General features: G+C 37.9%; 1 protein-coding gene across 2 annotated transcripts in view; it reads left to right on the top strand.

Moving 5' to 3' along the window:
• pigg (phosphatidylinositol glycan anchor biosynthesis class G (EMM blood group)) overlaps window positions 1-27,964 on the top strand; it is a 104,323-nt gene that overhangs the window by 13,614 nt on the left and 62,745 nt on the right. For both annotated transcript variants that reach the window (XM_042493499.2, XM_042493498.2), the window contains exons 4-7: window positions 589-777; window positions 9,705-9,843; window positions 17,923-18,135; window positions 26,032-26,249. In XM_042493499.2, coding sequence (XP_042349433.2) covers window positions 589-777; window positions 9,705-9,843; window positions 17,923-18,135; window positions 26,032-26,249 — 759 coding nt within the window. The remainder of the gene's footprint in view (window positions 1-588; window positions 778-9,704; window positions 9,844-17,922; window positions 18,136-26,031; window positions 26,250-27,964) is intronic.

Below are 27,964 nucleotides of genomic sequence, written 5' to 3'. Positions count from 1 at the left end.
GTCTCCAGTGCATCATCAAGCCACGATTTCAGGCCCACCCAAAAAATCCTGGATACAAAATAGTGAAAAACAGCTAAACAGGATAAATTATATATGTCTAAAAAGAAATCTGTGATTTTGCATACCTGGACTTAAATTTTTTAAACTATAACAAAACTCAGTAAAGACATAGTGTACATAATATACTGATAATTAATTAAGCAGCTGTTTATATATGTATTTTGTGGACTATGCTGTCCGTGAATTTTGGGAATGTCTCAGTCACTGCATCATCTACTGGGCCAAAGGATTTGCATTAGAGAGATGACAGCAGCTGAGCCACCAGGGAGGCACAGAGATGAGATCACACACAAAAATGCCGCTCATCAATTAGCTCCGTATGCCACAACTACAAATGCCGTGTAATATTTGCCCGATGATAATCAGATAATTATCCGACTCTATCGCAGCTTTGGGTAAAGCTCCTCTCAGCTCCGGTTTTATTTGCTCCAGGGGACGGTTTTGAATAATATCAACCTAAATTGGTTATCAGTTGAAATACTGCAGATCAGTAAATATGTATCTTTATGCATCATGTCTCCCATGTAGGTTGACAACAATGTGACCCGTCACTTGGATAGCACCCTAAAGAGAGACGACTGGGACATTTTGATCCTCCACTACCTGGGACTTGACCACATCGGTCACATCAGTGGACCTCACAGCTCTCTCATCCAGCCTAAACTGCTGGAGATGGACGACATCCTGAAGAAGATTCACAGCGCCCTCGTTTCAAAGGTAAATTCTCATCCTATTCTAGTTTAAATGCTGAATCTTTATGTTCTGTTGTTGCAGAGATAGTTTTATGCAGTGTGAAATTATCATGGAAATTCTTTAAATTTTGCATGAAGTTTCAAAGGTGTACTAATCAATATTTTTATTTGAACAATGGGTTAATGTGCAAGGGTAAAGTGTGCAAGTGCAGAGCAAAAGTACAATCAGTGTTTTGTGCGCCTTTTGCAGTTTTTCGTTCAGATATTCCAATTTTCAAAGTTATTTTAGTTTGTCCAACATAAACCACACCACTGGGACATTTCTGCATGGAGTCAGCTTGTATGCTGCTGGAGTTCATGAAACATTATTCTGTTTCCACAGTTAAAGGCTTCAAATGAGTCAGTGTGCTCTACTACACTTGTTTCTCTCTGAAGTTCAACTGAACTTGGTGTTTTATCTTAATTTATTGCCAAAAAGAATCAGATAACAAGAATCATCAGGGTGAACTCATGTCATCTGTTAAGAAAAATTTCAGACTAAAAAACACAGTAAAAACATGTCTGGTCTCTGCAGTTTACACATGTAAATTTTAATCTTTGAGTAACATTTCTCCTATCCTTTGATTATTGGAGTTTTACGTACTTGAAAGATGCTGTGTAAGTGAAAGGAATACAAATATGCAATAAAACTAAATATTTCAAGCACCAAGGTAGTGCAACATAATGATGTTCTCCTGGCCTCACAGAGCTTTGATAATTAAGTTGTGAATAAATCACTACTCTTTTTTAAAAACATAAAACACTGAACACTTAAAAATAGTTGCACATAAATTAATTTTGCATCTTAAATTAGCATCATAAACTGTTACTACAAACCCATTACAGAGGGCGTCTATGTAACAGGAGTCAATGGTGTTTGATGTCTCAATTTGAAATGATATTTGACACACTTTTTACACAGAAATCTTGCTATAGGGCTGTGACTGAGTCCCTTCTTTATGCTGCTCCAGTGTGTGATTTTAAATTGGTTCTGGCAGTGTGGGACCAAAAGAAGCATGACAGGCCACCAGTATTGGCGCGTAAATACGTGGGTCTTTTAAACATGGGTAAACCCGCTAAAAATAGGCTACAGACTGCTGTACCATTGCCAGTAGACTAGAGCTGTGTACACGGCTGTGCAGCAGCATGCCTTTCTGTGTGTGTGGGTGGCTTTGGTGTGTCTGTTCGGCATCACCGACAGGCCATAGAACAGGTAAACAGTAGAAAGCAGCCTGGACAGAGGAGCTGTAAAACTTTACGGTGGTTACTTCGCTTTATATATCTCTTTCTTTTTCAGTCTCTCTTTCAAACTCGCTGCAGACAAATTAGGATAGATGTTTTAGCACTCCATGGGAGGAGATGGATGGTAATTTGTGGTGGCGTGGCATTAGTTCTCCCTGGTTAAGGAGCTGAAACTAGCGTGTACACCTAGGTGTTGTGTTCCCATCAGTGCCAACCAGAGCCGGAGGCCATATATATCTGTTACTATCTGGCAGAGTCATTGACCTGGATGTGAATGCTGATTATACACTTTCTCACTGCATTAAAAAGCCAGATGTTCGCGGGTGTTAGCAGGATTTTTGTGCAGTGGAAATTACGTTTTATAGAACTGCAAGTTGGCATAACATCATGATATTTCCACCTTTTAAGAGGCAGTGTAAAAGTGGCTGTATTAGTGATAACCTTTGTAAGCACATGGCCTTGGTGTGATTATTTGTTAAGGTAAACTTTTTATAATTATGATTATTGATCAGTTTTTTTCAGGGGTCATACCATTTAACATAAAATCCTAAGCATATTCAGGTGTGTTTAGGATTTTAGGGTAAATGGTATGACAATATAATAATAATAATATATAATATAATATAAAAATGTCAATGATCTTATATTACTTAATATAATTATACTTTAGGGTCACCAGAGGCTCCTCCTTTGTAAAACAATTTCTTGTTACATGGTCTTCATTCACAATACTAACAGTGTGGCTCCTTGGTGGTAGTTACACCAACTTGACACTTCAGGATAACTTGACTTGACTTGACTGACATGATTCCCCAAATTCTTTATGAAATTTAAAACAATGGTGGTCCATAATTTACTGTAAAATAATTCTAATGTACAGTTATACCAAAGTAGTTTATGGGGTGTTTTATTGAAAATTTCAAGTTTAATTACAACATTTTTATGGTAAACAAAACATTGACATTTTTGCCATCATGTCTGGATATAACTTAAACTGATGCCAACAGACCGCTAGACCAGACATTTTACGCAAAGCTGCATTTTTAATCATTCAACCTGTGCTTTTAATCAAATAATAATAAGGTAAAATAAAATATTATGTGAAATAAGTTTGGCTTAAATGACAAAATTATTGATTTTGGCTCAATTAGGTTGACTGAAATGTTACCCATATTACCCATTTTAACGAGGGATTAAAACAAGTAATAGACGATCGATTAGTTGGTCGTAAAGAATTTAATCAAATGTGAAATTTAGTCAATCATTAGGCTGTGCATGCTGTCAAATTAAATGCAATATTTTACGGTGAGTTTTTATTGAGGAAAAAATATATTTGGTATTGTTTGAAATAAGTTTTATGTTTTGTTTTTTTTTTTCAAATAACGAGAAGTGCAAGTAAGAGAAGTGCAAGTAAGAGAAGTGCTTTTTTTTTTTTTGCAACCCTAGTTTTAACTGACCAATATCAGACTACAATTTTTTTTCTATGACTAAAATAAGACTAAGATTCTCAGACTTTTTGCCAACTTGACTTGAAAAAAAAACAGCTGACAGATTTGACATTTATATAGAGAGGTAATTACAGAAGGTAACTGCATTAAATGGCTGTCTATAAAAGAACGAACCGTGAAATATGATTGCTCGGTTTAATGTAAGGAAAATCTTGGGTTGCGGATTCAAATCGTCTGTTGTTTACTCAATGCATTGGAAAGAACTGGCTTGCCTTCTAATTTTCATTTCAAGTTAATCAGACTGATTTGCTCTCTGTGGCTGCTGCTTAATTTAATTGTTTCTTGTCCAAATCTGTTTCAAGTCAGCATTCCACTCTAATTTTGGGGCAGTAATTCTAACATTTTCAAGGCTTTTTAGGGTTATTTTAATAGTAGTCGCTGTCATTATAGAGTAAATAAATTAAATATGCAAATATGGAGAAATGATCAATAGTTAATATATTAATGTGATGCTATCAGAGGATGTTTGAGTGTGATTGGTGTTTGGATGGTCATTTAATTACACAGATAATTTGTAGTTACCATCAGTCATATTATCTGTTCCAGCAACCACAGAGATTTAATAAACTGTTAAGCTTTTCTGTTATCTTTAATTTTGTCTTCCATCAGCGTGCAAGTCTTGTGGCCTTGTTTCGTCTGCACGCTCAGACAGCTGGGCATGCATATTGTCTTTGTGCCGTGTGTGTGGTGTTAATGGGCATTGTTTTGTTGTCATTCAGCTGTGCAGCTTGTGTTTAGATTGTCAAGTCGTGTCAGTACGAGCCTACAATCTCCCTCTTGTCTCTTATCCTTCTGCGTCTCTTTAAATGGCGCGGAGACAACAGAGGCCAAATGCAGATGTGCTTGTGAAGTTTTCCTCTTTTTTTGCCAAAGGTACAGTGAAGGAGATGTCTGGAAATGTTGATGCAACATTTCACCACATCCTCACAGTTGTTAATTCTGTCTTGTTAAATCCTGTCTCTGCAGGCTACGGCGACATCTGTGTGTTGTGGGCAGCCTCACACGGGCTCCCAGTGAGCTCTTTGAATGAAAAACGTTTGAAAGTCTCGCTTCAGTCACATGAGTGAAAGCTGTGGCTGTTCTTTTCTACAGCAGCAGTGTGACCTAAATATAGGCACAGCCCAGTGGGGTCCCGCACCTCAGAAGCGTCGACAAAAACAACGATGTTTTCTCTGATCAGCTTTTAGCATGTCGACTTTGATTGGCATTTGACTGCACAACTAAACTGGTTGTTTTTTGCCGCTGCATCTCTCAGTACCAAAAGTAATGATGGCTCCCACAGCAGCACAGTGAAGGAGAAAAACAGGGTAGTTTTGAAATGACAGCCCTCAGTGTTTCCGTCGTAATGTGATGCGAGTAGACGACTTTTTCAGCTAGTTCATATTAGGAGCAGGGACATGCTCTACCTGCAGAGTGGACAGACGCAAAACTCCCCATTAAAACATGATTGGAAAGCAGGACCTCCTGGTCATAAAGACCTCCATCAGACCTTTGTGTTAATGGAGATCGCATGGCCTCAATTTTCTCCTCTGAGATATTTTGGATTTTAAGGTTTGGTTGCTGCTTTCGCTGTTTGAAGTGCTAAACTTCTTCAACCTGACCCGCAGAGCAGCGTGTAATCTGAGCCGTGTATTTCATTAGAGAGATAAATGAAATGCTGCTAATGTTTAGACTGTTGTATCTCTGTTTCATTTTGGTTTTTTCCTTCTTTCTTTTAATATTCTGTTCTGACAGAGGACCTGAATATTGTCCTGTTTTGATTTGTTAGTTATGCCAATATACAACTGATCAAAGTGGTTCTATTTTTGTGTCGAACGTACACCCACTGCTCAACTTTATCAGATGGGCTACTTTGTGTAGCTGTATATCAGAGCATTAATATAGCAGCAAACAACTATTTGCTATGTATAGATATAGTGGAGTAATGGCGTCCTGAGTGGAGAATGAAGTCAACTACCTCTGTGTGTGTTTTGTAATCTGATCTTCACAGATAGTTTGGCCATGTGTACATGTGTGTCCCTGTGAGTGTGTCCAGTTGATGAGCTAACTGCCGCTGCACTGCATTTTACTCTGATATCGCCGTGGCGTCATCGCAGAAGTGTAGCATAGGGCCCAAGCAGGTTAACACTCGCCTCTTTCACACAGAGATTGCACTATAGGGCCGCAACAAAGTCTCCTCTTTATACCGCCCCTGCACTTTAACACAGAACCAAACGACAGAGGCATCATTCTGCTCCAGTTTGTGATTTCACACCGCACGGCGACATCCTGCGATCAAAGAAGGCTTGAGGGACATGGCATTTGACACACAAGTGTTGTCTCTACACTTAAGATATATGCGTCGGCAGTGCTTTCTAAACACTAACAAAGGCAAACTTTTCAATCACAATCATTCACCTTCTCTGTTATGTGGCGGCTGATCTCGTCCTCTACTCCAAGGATAAGGAGCCCCCGAATCTCATTGTTTTCCCAGTTTTGGGACAATTACGGCCGCCATTCTTCTTCTTTAAATCTCCCACTGTTTGGTTGCACACATAAATACGCTGTGAAAAGGTCATACCAGTGCTACCCATGGTCACGTCTTTCTGGCTTTACATTTTACACAGACAACGTTTTGGGTCTGTTACTTCCTCCGCTCCTAGCTTAGAGGCGAGAACACTCTGCCCCCCCTTTCCACAATCGGACATTATATACAGCACGGGGAGGTGGTATAACTGTGTGAACAGGCAGTGTAAATCTGGGTACTGTTAGCTCTGTCAACATTGTTGCTGTTGTTAGTGCTGTTTATTAAATTGCTTTTATTTTTTTTAAAGGATCCCCAGTAGCTGATGGCTGACACCAGTGTCACCTGCTAGTCTTCCTGTGGTCTGAAATTCAGCACATCACATGCATCTCACACACACACACACACACACACACACACACACACACACACACACACACATTGTACTCATGCATGGATGATTTACATCAGATTCATCACAAAAGATGCTGTATACAAAACTGAGTCTGTTCTTCTCAAGTGTCAACACATATGCACCTTTAATTGTGTGGCGACTTTCATAACTTCATCATCAGTGGAGTATCAGTTACCTTTCAGTGCTTCTTCATGGCCCCGAAGAGAGATGGTAGTCTGAAGGTGCTAAATCAGGAGAATAAGGTGGATGTGTCAAAGTGGTCAAACCCAAAAATGAGATCCATCTCCTGTGTGTTGATGCTTATGTGGGGACACACATTGTAATGCTACAGGAAGACGTTAGTCATCGAATCCTGGCTCTGAGCCTCTTGAGAGGTTTTGGCGTTTTGGTTTTGGCGGCGATGGGTGGCGCTCACAAAGGTGCACCCATGTTTCATCCTCAGTGATGCGTCTTCTCTGAAAGGTGGAGTCAGTGCAGGAGTTGACCCCGGCAGTCTTGCGGTACTCTCACTGGTGATGCGCCTCTCAAGCTTTGATCAGAGCGTCAGCTCGGGCCATGTTGGAAGGATTGACAGCTGTGGATGGGCGGCCACTCTGGGGCATGTCGTCTATGCCGGCCCATCTCTTCACTGCCTTTCACACGCTTCTATTCACATTGCTCGAGTCAAAGGCATCGTCTTTGTGCACATTTTTTTAAACTTTTGTGGATGTTTATAGGAGTTTCTCCCTCTACAACACAGCATTCTATGACAGCTCTTTGCTTCTAACGAACAAGAGCAAACAACATTTTTTATTACTCTCAAGAAGACGCGTACAGAAATGTGTGTACCAAATTTTAATAGGTTTGAAAAAAATCTCAGCTTGCCGTTGATTTGGGGGCATTACGTTTTGAACACCCCTCATATATTAACTAAATTATATATATTAAGGCATCATTTAAGTTCTCTCAAGCATCCATTCTGATACAAATGAATCAAAATACAACATGTTATTCCTGGAGTCTAAGACAGTTAAAAAATACAAGTAAACATGAACAACTCTGTCCCAAATCTAGAAGCTAGAGTGAAGAAATAATGTCATAGGGTATAAAGTCTGGAGCTCCTCCATAGACGATGCATTGGGTGAGATTAGAGCCCGACCAATACTGGTTTTTTTTTTGGGTTGATGCTAATATTGAGGTGTAAAAAATTCCAACATTGAGACGTTGGCTGGTTTAATTTATTCAGTGCATTTGGCAGGATATTTTACAATTTCAAACTTATAAAACTTTATCATCAAAAACAGTATCAGTGCACTCAAACCATGAACTCAATGGGGAATTTATTAATTCTATAGTACTCTTAGCATCTCTTTCTGCATAATGTTTTGTCAAAAATGGATTTTTATTTTGTGCATATCAGATAACATATACGCCCATACCGATATATCTGTGATGGGCCAATATCGGCTGATAATATCAGCTGACCGATACATCGGTCAGGTTCTAGGATGTGAAGATGTGACGATGAGAGCATCCAGGGGAATGTGAATGGAGAAATTTCCTGTTTCAAAATTGAGAACTCAACAATAGAATAAAAATTATTTGGGCATAAAAAAGGAAAACAAATATTCTGTGGCTCCACAATATTAGTCTCCTATTCATTGTCTGTGGAGCCTCAGACTTTATACTTAATAACATCACAAGTTTAAGACTTCCTTCTCTGGTTTCTGGCTTTGAGAAGGAGAAGATTATGATGACAAATATTAATTAAATGTGGCCTTCGAAGTAAAAGATTGGAATTCTTATTTTAGGTGTCAGTTGCCTTTACATAACAACTTGTGTTTTTTAGCTAATTTAATTAGTTAAGCTTTCCATGTACTGACAGGCAGCTGCAAAAGTACCCCCTGGGGTACGAGTACCCGGGGATAGGAATGTTTGATTTACCAGATTGAGTAGCATAATTTCAGAGTAAGAGTGAAAACCATTTAGCTTCTTTTTTTTACCGGTGGAAAACATGAGCTGTTTTCTGATTCAGCCTGGTATCTTGTGTATAAGTTAAAAAAAAAGGTTTCAAATATGAGAAAAGTCTCCCAAAAGAGGCGCGCCAGGTGCTTTCATCGTCGAGAAGAGGAGTAAACTCTGACTTATCCTAAACAGAGAAGAAGCTTTGCACAGCGTGGGGCTCAGTGGTGTTTAGTGCCGGTCTTGAGGTGTTTTTTTTCTTTTTTGTTTTTTTTTGGTTCCCTTGTGTCCACTGCCATTTTTAACAAGCATCCAAGAGGTAAAATCTAGGACAGAAGGAAGCCTTTTGCTCCTTTGCTGAGTGAGAAACAAATCTAGTGGGTCAGCTGAGAGCACGGTGGCACAGTTTGGTTTCAACCTGCAGTGCTGGCTGAATGTATTCATCATGTTCTTGTGTCACTTTCTAACAGAATCAAAAGAGAAGGATTGATTTTACTACAGCCACTGCTAAATAAACTGTTACGCTGACTCTGGCCTTTTCTGTGTGCCTGTTTGGATAAAGTCATCCTCAATGAAAGTAACATTTTGCCTGACTTGGCTTCCAAACACAAAAACAAAATTGATCTCAGCCTTTCAGCGATCATTGCTTCCTCCGTCTTTCAGGCTGTCTATTAATCCAGGCTGGATCAGATACAATTTTCAAACTTTAATAATAAATGAATTCTCTTGTCTTTGATATTTTTTGCGATACAACACTGGAGCTGAGGAGTCTTTGAAAGTACTGTAATGTGTGGGAAGATTTGGCTTTTATTTTGTTAACATCTGTGGTTTTTTTTCTTTAAAATCAGCCCCCGCTGCAGTGACTCATGAGGCATCCTTGTTGAAGTCTTAGTCAATGGAAGGTTCTTGTGTAGTTGAAAGGGAATCACTTACTGCGGAACCTAGCTTGATCAAAGTCGGTCGCCCTCGACAAATGTGTTTGTTTGCTGCTGTTACTGTTCTTTTTTTTCAGTGTGGAGACGCAGTGAAAGCTTGCCAGGAAGTGTTTGTCCTGACTTCCTTTTCGAAAATAATAATACTTTCTTTGTCTGCTGCTATTAAATGTCTCCAACATAATAACATCAGAAATATCAAGGGAAGCAGTTTATCACTCCAGCAGCTGTCATTTTATGCTCTTGTTTTCCAAACTGTGTTTTTTCATTTGGTGCCAGATTTGAATTATTTACATCGCTGAGCTTTGAGGTTTCGCTCTCCCACATCACATACAGTGAGATACCATTAACCTTGGTATTTGCTTCTCTCAGGAGGCAGAGGGATCCTTGCCCTACCTGCTGGTTCTGTGCGGAGACCATGGCATGTCAGAGACGGGCAGCCACGGAGGCTCCTCGGAGCCAGAAGTCAATACGCCCCTGGTGCTCATAAGCCCGGCCTTCAAAAGAAAAGGTAAGCCGCCTAATGTTGCGTAAAGGAGCCCAGGGCCGCAGATTAAATCGAAGAGACTCTGTTTGGCGGGGGCCAGTGATCCCATGACAGCTACATCCTGTCAACATGCAGACCAATGAATAAGTGTGTAGACATGCTGTGATTTTGGACCGTTTAGTTAACCCTTTAAAGCCTGGACCGACTTCATTTCTCTCATGCTGCATTCAGACGCCTTTACAAGCATTTTAACCTTTGAAACGTGAGCAAATGTGGTTTGATTACTTATAAAAAATATAAAAATATGTTTTTTTTTTCCTTGTTTTTGTTCCTTTACATATCTTGTTTTCTTTTTTTTTGTGCTAATTTCAAGTATTTTTCTTTTAAACATATACTAATTTATTGATAGCTTTTGGTCCAATTTCTTGTTAAGTTGCTTATTGGTTTCTTTCTGTGGTTTTGAAAGAAATCAAGCCAAAAGCCGAAAGCACTTTGTAACTTGTTTTGAACGTGCTTAAAAAAAGGCATCATTATTATTATTATTTATTTATTTATTTATTTATTTATTTATTTATTTATTTATTTATTTATTTATTTATTTATTTATTTATTTATTTACTTAGGTTTCAAAGGGTTAAGGCATCCTGCTGTTGAGAATGTGTTTTGTTCATGACTGAAAATGATGCAGTAGTCAAACTAAACTAAGATTTTTTGTAGAAACATAAACATTCTCCTTAGTGCTCTCACAAAACTTTCCATAAGTTTTAGCGGGAGGGGCAGCGTCGTGTCTAAAGAGTGCGAGTAGAAACTCCTTTTTATTTCGGAGTGATGAATGTGGTTGAGTGTGAAAGCGTGATCGCGATAATTGCTTCTTTCTCAGCCAAGTCTATTTTTGAGATCTTTTCTCGCAAAGGTTTTTTATTTATAGACCATTCATGCTAATTAATCATTTACAGTTCACTTGAGTTGTTGCTACAGCATTGGTGGTATTGCTAGCACCCTGTGCCTCCTGTGGTGCCAGCAGCTTGAATCACTTTGCCTACAAGTTGGATTTTGTGCTCACAAATTCTAAAATTTTACCAATCACAGAAGGGGGGAGGAAGTAAATGCCAAACTCTGTGTTTTCGTCAATGAAATACATTCAGAGCCAGTTGAATTAAGTCCTTAAATCATTAATGAGGTGGATTTCTGTTTTATTCACATTGAATTAAAAGAGGCTATAAGAAAGTTTCTTCGGGAAGTAAGTAAAGTTCATATTGTGGCACCTCTTTAATGTTTAAGTATTAAAATAAAGGCAACAGACAGAATATAAAAATAAGACAGCTGCTGAAAAAGGTTGGCTTTGTGTTGTTATTTGTTCATAATAATTGACAAGCTGCAGTCAACCAGGTATTATTTCCAACTCTTAAAATCCGGATGCTTTGGCCGTTGCCCTTGGCATCAGTTATTAATGTACTGAGGCGCCTTTAAACGTCATTATGAGACTCACTGGGTGGTGACATATTTTGATGCTGTGAGCAACTGCTGCAGTACAAAGAATGAGAAAGTCTGTCTGGGGCAGAAAAGGAGATGGACTAATCAAACAAACTATGGACTTTTACCTGGAGACCGCTTTTTTTTTGTCCTGTATGAAACCAAAAGTCAGTTATTTTAATAACATGTAGTGTGCCAGAGGGGTATCCAGAGCATCACAGTTTGACATGTAAGGCCAAGCATAAGTATTTGAAGAGTTGAGACTGAGAATGTGTTGCGCAATCTTTAATCAGATTCTGATCCAAATGTTGCTTCATCCGGATTGGTGTGTGGAAGTACATTACTTTTTTTCTGAGTGCTACATGCTCACTTTAATCCTGTGAGAGGAGTACAGAAAAAAAGAAATGTCTAATGTTAAAAGAACCTAAACAATTCTGACTTAAGCAGCAAATAGTACACCCATGTTACATCCCATGGCTCAAAATAAGAAGCTGGCTGAGAAAAAAAGTTTTCAGGACTTAAAGTCCAACTGAAGGTGTTCTCTTTCCCACTTTTGTTATTGTGTTGGTGCATATCCAGCTGTCTGTCTGTGGAAGCCTTTAATTTTTATACCACTTTAAGCTTCCCTCTGCATACTTTGAAAAAAGCTTTTTAATTTTTGATCAGATTGTTTATAACGATGCAGTTATTAGTGTTATCAGCCCTTCATTGTCAAAAACAACCTACATGTTTGAAAAACACATGCAAACAAGAAAACAATGAACAGCACATAAACAACAATTTTATTGACCCTAAAAATAAATCAACTGTAAGTCAGGGACTTCATGGTGATGAAGCCCAAACCCAGGATTATTAGCCTGCTCACTACAGAAGTGCACTGAAGTTGCCGCGTTATTGTTTCAGTATTGAGATATCTGTATCAAAGTCATAATGTTGGTGTTGTGACAACACTACTTTCTATAGAGGAAAAATTGTGAAGCATCTAATTTAATTTAAATCATAAATTAAATATTATATTATATAATATTTTAATTTAATCTAAAATTTTGAATCTATTGCACCTTGAATCATTTGCAAACACAATTTTCCAAGAAACAGACTTTCTATTAATACCACCTTTGATGTTCTTATGTTGACACGGAAATGTTTTCTTTTTAATGCATCGGTTAGTACAGTCAGTGGCCTTATCAGAATTACTGGTTATCTTTAACATTTTGAGGATTGTGTGTCATTAGTAGAAAGCTGACCTGCTTGTTTTTTTTCATTAGAACATGCTGCAGTGGATCAGAGTTCATTACTGGCACGGTACCTGAGCTTCACTTTTTAATCTGAATGCATCATTGAGAAAACAGCCCTCTCACTGCAGACTGGCAGAACATTTAGTGCTGGGAGGATCCTAAGCGGGGCTGCCACTTTAATCAGTCAGTGTGGGTAAAACAAGACATACAGTCATTGTTTACCTCAGTTACTGTGTATCCTTGCCTTTTCTCGCTTTCTTTGGTAAGCCATAAGACACTGTATTACAGTGAAAACCATGAAACGTCAATAACATAGAATGGATAAGGTGAAAACGTCCCAGCCTTAAAACCCACAGCAGCAATGGTGCAACCACATCAGCACCTGATGCAACAATGTTTTGATTCATCAATGGACAAAATTTCAGCCTACTGACATGACAGAAATATTAATGAACTGAAGTATACAGCAGACTGGCAGATATGGGTACTTTGCAAAATGTCAAGGCCACGCCCTGTTTTGGGGGATTCAAAATCAAAACTCAAATAGATGTCATTGCAATATGATTTTTGTTTTGACACTGCTGTATACATCTTTTCTTGATTAACAAATGTTTGCCTCATTGGTATGGCTAATAATTGTTTCATGACCTTGCCTGAACCTGAGCGTTTGCCATATCTTAATAAATCAAGGTTCATTGCCATCATGTCCCTTCGGTCTTGTCCTGTCCAAATAGAGGAATGACCCAACACAGTCCGGACATCTACATTTGATTGAATCACAGGCATTGTTAGGGTAACTGTTGTCTGTTAACAACCTGATGCTGTTTAAATGTATGACTGCCATGTTACTGCAGCAGCCTCCCACCCAATCATTTATCATCTCTGTATGTCATGTGCCTCAAATCTAAGTGTGAAAGCCTTGGTTAACCTGCCACAATTTTGGGGGGCATTTTCTTATGTCCCTCCAACAGTGTGTTTTTTTCCCCCCAAAGTTAAATATCATGCTGTATTGAAAAAGATGTGAAACTAGCGAATGAGACCATAAAGTCATTCAGAAAATGTTTACTGAGGTAATACATCAAAAGAGAAGTGGAGTAGTTGAAGTGAAGTCACCCTCTGCTGGCATTTAGAAAGAATGCAGGTCTTAGGTATTTCTTTATATAAACTGTAAAAAATAATGGACAAAGCCACTGAAACGTCATCCATCAGTTTGTGGACTCCTGTTTTGAAGCCACAAGTTTGGCTTTTGGCATTCCCAATCTTGGATTTTTGGAGCCAAAAGTGGCCATATCTGAAAGAGGGAGATAACCCCAACACTAGGTGCTACCTCAGTGCTGGGTGCTACCTTGGTTAGCAAACTACATTTATATTAGTAGTTACCAGAAAAACTGAATCTCTGACTCCTTAGGGTCTTTAAGACTTTTTTAGGCAACCAAAACATTACAATAAACTTTCGTAAACCGTAAACCCATTGAAATAGTGACAGCTACAGCTATGCCTGTACTAGGCCATGGTTACCTTACTGATGTATGAATGCTAATTTCCCACCCTCTGTGGTACCCATACACATTTATGTGGCATCCTCAGTTTAAGGTAACTGTTTAAAATCTGTAGAGAAAACCTTGTTTTGGCGCCAAAGTGATCTCTAATCTGAGCAAATGTGTGGCTCTGTACAGTCATATTGAATATTCAAAGATGGTCACGGTGGTATTTCAGAGATAATATTAGCGAGCTACATGCGAATGACTTCATCGTCAGATACACTTTTCTCATCTGTGAATCAGCATTCAGCGTGTGTAACCTTTTACTGAGTTATGACACATCTGTTCTGCCAGAATGTGAGTCGATCTGCCCGGTGTAAGCCAAACAGTGCAAGCAGAGGGGATGTTGTTCTAAAGAGGTTCGGTTGGATGTAACAGTAAAGGCAGGCATGTGGTCAGCGGTCTGGCAAGCAGATTTCTTCTTCTTGGCTTGTTTTCAGAGAATGAATCATAAAATGATAATGCATGATATTACACACAGTTAAAATGGGATTAGTGTTTGATAAAACATCACTGGGGGGGGTTGAAAATATTTAAAATAAGGCTTTGTCAACTCTGCTCATTAGTGTTATAACTGCAACTGAAAGCATAACTTAAACATGTTGAGTCATTCATTACTAAGTAACAGATTTAAACAAGCCTCATATACTTGGCAGATTTATGGTATTATCCTGAATAGCTATGGGCTTAATACAGCAAAGTCCTTGTCTTGTTGCAAATCCGTCTCCTTTTTATATAAAATGGATAATTCTCTGGCTTATTTCATTGTGTCCAATTACCAAATTAGCTCATAGCTCTGGGGTTTGTCCCGGTCTTTAGTCTGCAGCTGTCTCACTTCCCCACACATGCAAGCTGTATTGTTCATTTTTAGATATATTATACGGCAGTATAGTTCATCACTGCAACCCAAAAACTTCACTCAGACACAGACAATTTGGGAAATGACTCCCACTCTCTGTTTGTATTCTTGAAAGCTCTCTACAGGAAGCCAAGTGTCAACATGCTCGCTTTTGACAGGAGACGAGCTTCGAAAAATTATAATGATTTCAGTCTTTCATTCATTTTTTGTTTTTGTTTGGGTTGTTTTGCATGTTGTCGTGACAACCCTCCCCATGGTCGTACCCACAGGCATTGATACAAGACTAATTATCACGGGGTTGTTTGTGGTGCCTTTGTGTTCGGATTCTGGTTGTCTGATTTAGAACTCAAATTAAATATCGCCTCGATTTTAATCAACAAACAAGATGTAACTAAATGCACTTTGCTGTAGTAAATAAAATGAGAGTCAGGTTTGGAAAGAAGCTGTAGATGTTTCACTACACACTTGCCATTTTACCGTGACCGCAGTTTGACTGTCCTGAGGGGAGAGAAAGCAGCAGCAAACTCGAAAAACCATTTCCTGCAGAATATGCGTGTGGATGCTTAGAGCTGAAATGAATTCAAAACCATGGCTGAAAATGGTGAAATATATCGCAAATTGTCGGAAATATCTGAAAAAGTGGCAAAAATGAAAGCTGAACTGCTTTAAAGTGAAGAAGCTACGAGTTGAGCTGGAAGAATGTTAAAGGAAGAAGTTGTTTACTGAAAAGGTTAAAAAAGAAGAAAAAAATTATTTGGATAACAATAGTGTGGATGCTTTCAGCAGCAAAGACTGCCTCTTGTACAGATGTACTTACATGTGGCGTAGGTCATTCTGTTTGGTGGAGTAGGTATTTCTGTTAGGTACAAATATGTATCAGAATGCACTGCTTCCAGTATAGATGTAGTTAATGCAGCGTAGGTCATTCTGTAAGGTAGACTACGTCATTTTGTAAGGTGAAATAGGTCTTTGTGTCATGTACAAATATCCTTCAGAGTAGACTGCTTCCTGAATACATTTAGATACAGGCTGCTGAAAATCATCCACGCTAATTGGTAGTATACAGTAGTACACAGTATAATATACAGTATATCTTACTTCCAAGAGACACTAAAACATGGGATTTTTCACTGTCAGTGTTTGTGTCAGGTTTATGAATTTAGAAGAAGGACCTTTTTTTATGTCTCTGTACTGGTGATACCTGCGGCCGGAGACATTATTTTTTTGGCTTGTCTGTCCGTATGTATGTCTGTACATCCTTCCTGTTCTTGTGAATGCGAAATCTCAAGAATGTCTTTTGGAAAATTCTTCAAATTTGGCACAAACGTCTAACTCAGACTCAACAATAAACTGATTAGTTTTTGTGGTCAAACATCAAGGTCAGTGTGACCTTGTCTCATGTACCTAGTCTCATTCTCCAGAACCCAATATGTTAAGAGCACGTTGAAGGAATTTCCTCAAGTTTGGCACATACGGCCACTTGGAATTAACATTTTAACTGATTAGAATTTGCTGCTCAAAAGGTCAAGGTCACTTTGACTTTGCCTCCGTCTCATTCTCATGGATGCAATATCTTAAGAAGGCAATAAGAAAGTTTCCTTAAATTTGGGTCCACATCAACTTAAGAATTAAATTATTTAGAATTTTGTTGTTAGAGGTCAAGGTTACTTTGACCTTTACAAACATGTTTTCGGCCATAGTTCAAGATATCGAATTATGACATTTCACACAAATGTCTAATAGGATTGAGTTATTAAGTGTTGATGTTTTATATTCAAAGGTCCAAGGTTAACTTCACTGGGACATCAAAATATTCTGCAAAAACACTTTTCTGTTGTTTACTTGGTGTCATACCTCAGGGAACAGCATGGGAGACATTTGGTCAGATAATGAATTGGTGACACATCCATGTTTTCACAGACATGGATGTACACTGTAAATGCAACGTGACAGGTGTTCAGAGGGCATAAATCCACAAGGCGATAACTCTAGTTTTAATTTATCTTGATGAGTATGGGAAATCTTTCAGACAAACTTTTATTGTGTAAACAAAGCATTGCGGCTTTGAAATGAGTTTGAAATAGCCACCCACAGACACCATGGGACATAACCAACTCCATGTATTTGGTTACTTGCTGTTTTTGTTTGATGATCTTGGGCGTTAGGAGAGTTGCTGTGCAATGCTGAACCGATTTGTCACTTTTAAATACTATTAAAATACCTCCAAATAAAATAAGCCTTATCAAAAACAAAGTTCAAATCAATGGAGCAAAAAAAAAAATAAATAAATAAATTTATCAAACAATAAAACTGAGATTTGACCAAAAAACATGGCAGTTGAAGACTGTGTTCTCTTCGACCTCTTTCCTGTTGACCAATTTCACACATCTGCCTTCAATGAGAGGATTGTGAGATGCCAGGTCAGGCTAAGTGATCCTCCAAAAAATGGGAAATTAAAAAGGCTAGCTAGAAATGGTTGTAACACAAAAGAATCCTCCACAGCGGACAGTTTGAAAATTGAGCCATTTCCACGTTTCCATCATGAAAATAGTTTTTGTTTGTAGATTACTTTTGGTTTCAAAGTAATAAAATGCAACTTTTATTCTTATTAAAAAAAAAAATCTATTTTGCCACGAGCTATCACTGATTAATGTAACACAATTGTATTCGGCACTTGGTTAGTTTGTGAAAGCTTTTCCATTTTCTGTCTCTGACACTGCAGGTTTTTCGTGGCATGAGAGGGTGCATTTTAACTTTCAAGTGTGTTTGGTATAAACTGAAGAACCTGATAGTTGCTCCATTCAGGTTGAGCAGATTCTTTGAATTATACAGGCTGATTGACAAGTAAAGGTTAGAAAACAACATAGCAAAACAAAGATGCCAGCAAAATATGAAATGCACTCAATTCCTGTGTCATTATTTCACCATCCAGTACTGCAGGTTCAGCAGTTCAGCTCACTGTTTTGCTTGTGTTTTTGCCCTGTTGTGTCAGGGGGAATGGAGAAGCCTGGAGTGGTAGAGCAGGTTGACCTGACTCCAACCCTGGCCCTGGGACTTGGCCTGCCCATATCTCAGAACAGCGTGGGTCGCGTCATCCCGGGCGTCTTGGAGGAAACCTCACTGCGAGACCAGCTGCGCTTCCTGCATCTCAATGGCCACCAGCTCAGCTGCCTACTCAAAGACAGCATGCCCGACTACGAGAAAGGTAGGTTACAAATTCACTGTGTCCAACTTGTGGACTCGTTAAAGCCCAGAGAGCCAGGACCTTGTCTGACAGGGAGTGTCATCATTATGCTGTATTGTTCACAGGCTGCTGATGGTATCAGCAGCTACATTTTCCCATGCACACAGCAGTGTGCAAGAAAGCAGTTGAGTTTAAGGAGTAGCTCTTTCCAAAAATGAAAATCCTGTTGTTTCATCCTCACTCAGTTGAAGTTGGAGACACCACCTAACGCACAGCAGGTCAGTTACTCCATCTTACCTTTTTCTAAACTATTGAAGTTAACAGGGTCATCTTTTTAGATGCTAAAAAATTACAAAAAAAATTCCCAGCACATGCAGTATCAAAATACAAAGTTTTTCTTACACATAACTTGCCTCAGAATTCCACCTAATTATTTTACAGTTTATGTTTTATAGAGGGTCATTATTTAGAAATATGCATGATAACAGAACATGAACATAATGGAGCATTTAGCAGCCAAAGAGTCAGATATTTCCTCCGGGAGTCGGTGGAGATCAAAAGAAGAGCTAAAAAGTACATATTATTATTAAATATTATGTTGCTGGAGGTGTATATTATATTTTACAGGCAGTTACTAAGCTTAACAAAGCTGTAAGATGGCAATAGGGGGGTTTCCATTAACCCTCAAATTGCACAAATTAAAATTGCAAATATAAAATACGCCTAATAGAAACATGTCGATTTCAAAAAAATTTATACCAAAGGCGCCACAAGAGGTGTTTTTGCATCTCATAACTCTTTAAAGTTGAGCAGATCATCTGAAAGTTTTGAATCCACAATTCCTCTGCGAAATTGTAGACTTCCAGAAATCCCTCATACACGGCCGCTCCCACATATATAAGGGGCTCACCTTATCGCTCACATAACACGTCAACATTGCCTTCGATTGGAAATAATGACAGCTAGCACGGTGGCTGCAATAGAAATAAACCTGCTAATTTTTTGAACATCCATCACAATACCTCTTGAAATGTTATCATAAGAGGAGGAGTTGCACAACATCACTCAATGGAAACGCAGTTATCTCGCAGTTGTGTTTTATTGACATTTCAAAATTAGCACTTAGGTTTTGCGCAAATCATTAATGGAAGCAGGCCAAATGTGGTGCTGGCCCAAGTGGCTAAAAAAATGGCTAGTGCTGCTTTAAAGAAATAAAATGTAGGCGTACATATGTTCTGATAGGTCTCACGTAAAATCAAGATGCTCCATAGAAGTTATTGCAACAACATATGTTAGCTCAGGCTCCGAGGATCACTGTCTTATTTAAATAACTGTTTTATTTGCATTCAGCTCACAGTTTTGTGCATGTAGTGTTTTCATTGAAGAAACTCAGAAGGCAGAGACTTAAGTTGACTCAGAAATGGTTTGTTGTAAGTCCATCTCCTCATTATTCACACGGTGTTGTCGACGACATCAAAGCAGTGTTTAACCTGAAGCAGTCTGATTAAGATGAGGGTAGAATCATCTTACAAGTTCAAACGATTCATCACACTGAAGCTCACCGTCACTGGAATCCTTTGCAAAAATGACACATTTTGGAAATTTCAGCTTGTCTTAAATGAAAATAAATCCATTGAAAAACACAAATGTATTTTGGTTAAAGGTCTCTAATGGTTGTTAAGAAATTGAAAGAAGTCATTTTGCAATTAGATAATTCTCCAAATGTTTAAGCTAACAGTATTTTTTGTATTTTTTTTTCTTTTTGGCAGTTGAACTTAGTATACATTCACAGGAAGTAGGTCACTAAAAGTTGCCATAAATACTGACCATGTGATACAAAAGCAGGTTTATAAAAGGAAAGATAAAAAGGCAGACCTGTTCCTGTCATGTCAGGGTGTAAGAGTTGAACCCTGTGCTGAAAATTTGTGTACTGATCTCTTTAAGTTCGGGAATAAATGACCTTACAGCTGCGAAAATTCCTCATGGGAGACTCACAAACAGTCTGTGGTCTGCTCTTGAACATTAATGCTGCCCACTCTTTGTGCAAATAGATGCACATATCCTCACTGAGTTCGGCTCCCTACTTTTATCTCGGGGTCACGCTGTTTGTCAGAGTTATCCATCTTGCAGCCTCTCCCACACGCCTCTCATCTGTCTCCCTCTCTGTCTGTCTCTCTGGTGCTGTCATTTTCACAAACATTTGATACACCAATGGCAGCAATTACCATTGCAAATGTTTGATAGGTCAGAAGTTATTTATCTTATCGTTTTAAATGAGACAGAGGAAAGGAGGAAGAGAGAAGGTTTTCTGATAACTGGCTTGTTTGGCATATAATTTGACACGTGGTATTTCATTTGTAATTTCATAATGTCTTAAAAAAAGCTGTTTTCCTTAAAAATGCTTTTTAAAAAACAAAAACTATAGCAGTTATCAAGGATTGTATGTATGGATCTCCTTCAGTTTTCTAGACAGCCGTCTGACTGACTTTATACTTGGTGGGTGTATTAGTGAGGGCCTAAGGAAGTTCAGTATTGAGTGTGAGTTCTTGAGATCTGCAGGATGTATTTATTAGTGTAGCATTATTGCAGCCAGAAGTAAACACTGTGTACCAACCCAAAAACCAAAAAATGAGCAAGGCTGGGAGGGGGGCTGAGACACACCCAATCGTCATCCAATCGTGCTGCCTCTTGATCCACAGCACCTCCCTGTCCCTGCATAGACGATTGGTGAGAGGGCAGCAATGTAACAGTTATGGGGCGGTGATGAGGTGGTGATAAAGCGGTGATGAGGCAGTGATGAGGCGGTGATGGGGAGCTCGGGTAATGATGAAATCAGACTTATCCTAGGATCAGCCAATAGCAAAATTCAATTGCAATAGCCAGGTTTCATTCTTTATAGTGCTGTCGCTATGCATATTTATACACAATATATGGAATTGTCAAATGTCAAGAGTTTGACAATCAACACTTTTTTGTGTATATATATAGCTTTTCAACTGCAAAAGTGGTTTTGGAGTTTAGTCACTCTTTAACTGAATGGGGTGCATATGAAGAAAGAGAAGTCACAGATGCTACATTGTAGCAAACTTAAACATTTCAACCATCAGTGATAACTTTCAAAATGAACAATTTTGTTCCCAAAAGTAGCCTGGTTTCAAATAACCTGCTGTCAGCAAATGACGCATTTACTCTAGCATTGCCAGGGGATGCAAATATGTCATGGTAGGTTTAGTGCTCAGAACTGAGAGTGTTGGCTGTAAGTAACTTACTGTAATCACATTGCATTTTAGACAAGAGAACCAGGGGAGAAGTTAGCCTACAAAGCAGCACTCTATAGCCAGGTTTAAACCAGTAAAAGACAGTTGCTGTGCATATTTATTACACAATATTTAAAATACTTTTTACTAAATTGTTAAGATAGGACTTGAATCAATCAACAACATTTTTGAATACCCACATACTTTGGTTTTCAAAAGGTTTTGAGGCTAGTTACTCTTTAATAAATCATATTTCAGTTTCAAATATAAAAACTTTCTGCTCTCTCAAAGTAAAAACACATCTTTGTGTTGTCTTTGGGCCTACAGACATGTGTATGTTGTCCTCATGTTGTTGTGAGACAAATTTACACTATGATGTCTACAAGAAAGCACAGACATGTTTAACTACCATGAGCTTGCAACTGAGTAAGCAGCAAGTAATGCATTTTTTAAAACTTGATTGGAAACTAACTACTTCCTTTCACATTAAAAAACTTACCGCTCTGGCAGCACATTTTCCTCTCTATTTTGGTCCCTGGTTTCCATAGTGATGGGATGAAATGGAAATTATTTCAGCAGACCTACATTTGGATGTGTTGATTTTTTTGAATCTGTCCACTTGGGTAATCATGAAGCTGTTATGCAGTAGAAAGTAATAGTTGTCAACATGTCACTGCTGGGAAATTCGCCTGGGATGGTATTTTAAGTAGCGTGCCTGTTGGACACCTGTTGGGGTCAAATCTAACTCGGTGTGAGAAAAGTTGCTTCAAAAGAAAGCTGCTGTCTGTCTGAAAAGAAAGCAGTATTCAATTATGTCTCATCAGGGAGACAAAGAGTACTTCAATCGAAATTTCTTCTTTTCAAAAAGATTCATAATGCCCAGACACTCTCAGCTTGAGTGTGACGCAACTGGGTATTTTAGAATTTCTCATTATTGTGCAATCTCTGTTAAGTTTTTGCAATCAGTTTTCTTTGTCTTAAAGTAAGACTAATGCACAGAACATGAAAGTCACATTTTTAAAGTTCAATCCAAAATAATATAAAAGTAAAATGATACATGTTTGTTCTGCCTCTACATCACTTTTCACAAAAATATATATATTAAAAAATGATTAATATACAAACAAATTAACTAAATTTGTTAATTGTGCCTTTACATTTGCTTATTGCTTCTTTTCTGTTATCTACTTAAATGCTGCTGCTAGTTTGAAAAGAAAAGAGGGGTTCCTGTCATTTAGTTGAGAGAGCAACTGAGGTGCTCCACCCAGTAATGATTTCTGTAGCTCCAAGAGGAGTGTGCAGTGAAATACTGCATAATTTTACTTATAATTTTACTCCTGCAAAACTGGGAAGAAAGGAATACATTATTGTGATAGGTGGCTTCTTCCCCACATCTTTGCCAACAGATTGATATAAATCTCCTTACAGTACTTTACTACAATTGCAGCTGTAGTAATAGAAAAAATAAAATAAAATCATAGTTGAATTTTCAAAGAGTACTTTTCTCAAACTCAAGAACAGCTTCCATAATTCTTGTAAAATAGTTAAATTCAGCTCATTCTCCCAGTTGGTAACCTTTTTTGATTTTTCTGACCTATTATTATTATTGTTTATTAACTTATTTCTCTTCTTTTCCACATTGCAATAAAACTGACCCAATATGTATTCTGTATTCACCTTAATGGATGTTCCTATTATAAAGGCTGTTAATGGGTGTATTTCCTACACTGCAACATCTCATTTGTTAATTACTATAAAAATGAGATGTATTCCAACTGCACTCTCTCTTAAAACATTAAATTGTATTCTTTATACATGTTTTTTTCATCATTCGTACTAATCATTTTAACAGACATAAGCCTGCTCCAATATTTCCCCATTTGTTGGATTTTCTTCAACTCTGTTACAGAATCATAACATAGCCTGATGTGATTGGTGGAATTAAAGCCGCATGGTAATAACAGATTCTCTTTGGAAGAGCTGTTCCCCTGAGCACTTTGGTTGTTTTGTTTGTTTTTTACAAGGCTGCCTTCTTTCCTGAATGTACTAAAATATTTTAAAGTGTATGATTTGGCACATTTTGCTATGGAAAATGTGAGTCTTTGTTAAATATTTGTTTTAATTGTGATTTTTTTTTAATGGAATCAGTGCCCATGTATGTAATTTAAGTTTAATTGGACTCTCCAAGGCCCCAACATTGCATTGATAAAGTGTGTTTAAAGGATGTTTCAGATTATTTCGAATAGGGGTTGTATAAGATAATTATAGTATTCAGAGTATTATGTAAAACAAATTTTAGCCACCTAAAAACATAGATATCAGTTTGAGTATACACCTTATTTAGAATATTGTCTCTGCTTTACCTTCAGACAGCCCTTTTGATTGGGAGCCAACATATACAACCCCACTTTTAAAACTGAAAAAAGCCATTTAGATTCTTCACTAGTAGTCAAACTGAAATATTTTACTCTTTTTGGTACCATTTTAGATTTTATTACATTTAATAATACAATGATACTCAACTTACTGCCCATATACTGCCCAATAGTGTGCCTGGTGGCCCTTAACCATTTTCTAATTAAAACAAAGTAATTTTTTTTATAAAATAAAATTAAAGTTAAATAAAAATAATTGAATTGTTGTTGTACTTTTGGTATACATAACATGCCAGAGTGTATAAAACAGCAATAGAGCTTGTTTATCAAGGTAGTACCAGTGATGGATCCCTGCATCCCCCACAGAGTTTCTAGCTAAGCTCATGATGTTCTAGAATCCTAAAAATATCCCAAAATCCTAGAAACTTTCTAAAATCCCAGAAATGTCCTAAAATCCTAGATATGCCCTGAAATAATAGAAACATTCTTAAATCATAGAAATGTCCTAAAATCCTAGAAATGTACTAAAGCTCTAGAAACATCCTAAAATCATTGAAATGTCCCGAATTTCTAGACGTCCTAAAATCCTAGAAACATCCAAAAATTGTAAAAAAAAAAAAACCTCCTAAAATCCTAGAAACATCGTAAAATCCTAGAAATGTGCTAAAATCCTAGAAATTTCCTAAAATTAAAAAAATTTCCTCAAATCATAGAATTTTCCCCAAATCCTGGAAATGTCTTAAAATCTTAAAAATTTCCTCAAACTCTAAAAAATGTTCCTAAAATCCTAAAAGCATCCTGAAATCCTAAATCAGAAAAAAATAAAATCAGGGATACATGTATGCAGCTGCTGTGAATGGTTCCTGGCCCCCTATCATTTTGAAAAGTGGCCCCCAAACAAAGTATCCCTGCATTACACTGTAAAGGTAAATGTTGCCTTTCCTCGTAAAACTCATTTTTAAATCCATCACTGTCGGCCTTGTTTCAATCTTCATAGTGTGTTTTTTCTTGTGCTTCTAACCTCAGGCATCTTGGAGGGCCATTAACCAATCTCTGCACTTTTCGACAGATGAAACATGGTTAGGGCCATCGATATTGTATGATTCATGCCTGTGGCTTAAGGTTCTAATATTTCTACCAACCCCTCCGTCTGCCAAAGCCACAGTCACTATTTATCACCCCTATGCCTATGCTGCTGAGATAGGTGTTATACTGGAAAATATTGTTTTTGGGAGTGTGTGTGTGTGTGTGTGTGTGTGTGTGTGTGTGTGTGTGTGTGTGTGTGTGTTTGTCACTGATGTATACCGCAAATCAAACCTCCACATTGCTTTTGTCCTTGAACATGTTCCTTAAGCACTGAAGTAAAATGAACGCAGGCATCATTTCGTCTGCTTTGAGTAAACACGTGAATGAGTCATGGCTTGTCGTTGTTAGGATCCTGACAAATTATACATTGCCTTTTTTTTCCAGGAGTAAATGGTTTTTACCATGGGATATTATCATCTTTTCAATTTAAGGAACATTATCGACACAGAAAACAGAACAAGAAAATACTGAACGTTAATAGATTTCCCATTTGAAACACCCAACATGCATCAGCATGATTGATGAGGTCATAAATAGGATTAGTAATCTCTTATTCATAATGAGACAAATAGTAAGAAAATGCCTCTTTATGATGAAATGCAGCAGGATAGGCATGCTTCAGCGTGTCTTTAAATAAGGTTATAGTTTAAAAAAAACTGCATTTCTCCCAGTGGCTCCAACTCTATTCATAGCTTAGGCATTCCTCCATGCTTGCAACATTGCTAAAATGTCACAATATGGTGACAGACTGTTGATATAGAAACAAGGAAATTGTGTTGCCAGTTGACAACAGTGCTCTCCTATAATACTGGGAAATATTGCACCCAGTCTGGAGGCCGTCTGCAAACAGAAGTGGATTGGAAAGCACAGATTGTTTGGTTTCATAAATAAGTTTAATTGTCCAGATGCATCAGATGGTATTAGGTGATAAATAAGCAGTGCAAAATGAATGTGACAGGAAACACACAGACATTAATAATGAGATGCTGCAAATGTCCTCATTTTGACACATCTCTATAAATGCGAAAGCTGCTGCAGTTCCAACACAAAGTTTTACAACATATCACAGCAAAGCCAAGTCTGTGAGTATACCTGACAGCAAACATCAGTGTTGAGTAATCCCCGATTAATGCTCACACTATGTCAACATGCAAGTTGTTGATACGGATGTCCTCCTCCCCACTTCTGTCTGATTTCAGAGGCAGGCTTTGAGCATTTCCGCGTGGCAGAAAAGGCTCATGGGAGCTGGATGAAGCTCTTAATGGAGGGCAACACCTCTGAGGTGCTCTCCAGCATGGGCAAAAAGGTGCTGAAGCAGTATCTGGAGGCCCTGACTGCCATGAGCTCGGCCCTCAGCAAACAGCTGGGAAAGTACGACATGTACTCCATGATCGCAGGCATGGTGTTCGTGTTTCAGGTGAGCGCACAAGAACTTCATTCATCCTAAGCACTCTAAATACAGGTAAACTGATGTAGCTGGTAGGCCAGTATCAGTGTTGGGAGGGTTGTTTTTGAAATGTAATAGGTCATAGATTACTAGTTACCCTGTAAAAAAATCTAATAAGTAATGTAACGATTTTATTCAATGTTACTTAAAATATTAAATTACCTTTTATTACTCTTTTAACCCTTTGAAACCTGCAGTGACATCATTTTTCTTGTGCTGCCTTCAGATGCCTTTTACCGTATTTAAACCTTTGAACCCTGAGCAAGTTGGTGCAGTTTCTTTCAAAAACATGGGAAAAAAGGCAATGAGCAACTTTGTAAGATTTGTTACACAAAGATAAGTCAATTTAGAATTTTTTTCTTTTTTTCAAAGCTAGGGAAAATATCTAGGGAAAAAAGCAAAAAAGCAAGGGAAAAACTGTATTTAAAATTATCAAAATTATGTATTTAAAATTCAGTTACAAAATTAGTAAAATATTTACCCTTAAAAATAATTATTATTCTGCAACATATTTTTTTCATTTTGTTTTTTTTTTAACATTCTTTGTCTTCTTTTTTCCCTTCTATTTCTGTTTTTTTTAAATTTTTTTTTAAAACTAATTTTAGGTAATTTTCTTGTTTTTCCCCCCTTATTTAAAACTAATTCTTGGGTCCTTTTTCTTTTATTGCTCATGCCTTCTTCCCATATTTTTGAAGGCCAGTTTGCTCAGAGCAATAAAGCTGTGAAGACTGAAAAACAACAGACTAAACCAGGCAAATACAGATATTTTTTCATGCATGACTGCAGTTACATTAACTTACAGTACCTGTAGATGTCTCCTTGAGTTTGACATCTAACAACAATGTTGACAGCTGTGTTGACAGCATTTTCACTTCTGGTAAACAAGCTTTACACTGTACACTAATATTGAAACCCTTTCCTGATTTTTAGAAGGAAAACATTGTTGAATTTCCAGCACTAAAAGGCCTTCTTTTCTGACAACATGGACATCTGCCTTTGCGTGGTCAGCTGGTCACCGGCACAGCAGACTCTGGTTGCTTTGAGCAATGTGCATTGATTTATTTGGCATACGAGAAGCGAGTAGTTCAAACAAGAGAGCAAATCAAAAACAACACTCCAAATTTGAGCACATATGCCAAGTGAATGAAGGCTGTCTGGACACAAATAGCTGGGAGCCACACGACCCTTGATGGTGAGGCTCATTGTAATTCGTCCCAACAGCTTTCCTGACCTGCGCTGTATGGAAATATGCCCCAAAAGAAGGCATTCCTGCCTCACAGAAAGTTGCAAAGCAACAGAATGATTGTTACATTCGACACTCAACAAGCTTTTTACCAAAAAGAATAGATTTGGATGCAACCCCTTCGTAATCATTTTGATTAACTGTTTTAGAGTTCAGTAATTACAGGCTGGCTGCTTTTAGTTATAATCACGCGTGCATCTGTTAGAATGCACCCTCTATGTTCCCCTAAGACTCAAATTAAATACTGACTCCTGAGACAGTTGGTCAGTTTACTGCACTTTAGTTTGTGTGGTTCTGAAAGTAAACAATATAGTGTAGCTGTAATGATAGCTCGCACAGAAGATGCAATAGCTTTCGAAGGCAGGTCACCAGCTAACTGCTACAACAAACAACACAAAACTCAAACTGTCATAGTCTCACTGGGACAATATAACAAAGGAAT

This window comes from Plectropomus leopardus, chromosome 8 (assembly GCF_026936395.1).
Source record: "Plectropomus leopardus strain MGB_pleo_1.0 chromosome 8, ASM2693639v1, whole genome shotgun sequence".
In the NCBI taxonomy this organism is placed as follows: domain Eukaryota; kingdom Metazoa; phylum Chordata; class Actinopteri; order Perciformes; family Serranidae; genus Plectropomus; species Plectropomus leopardus.
Note: the sequence above shows the minus strand (reverse complement) of the source record. Positions and strands in the feature narration are given on the sequence as shown.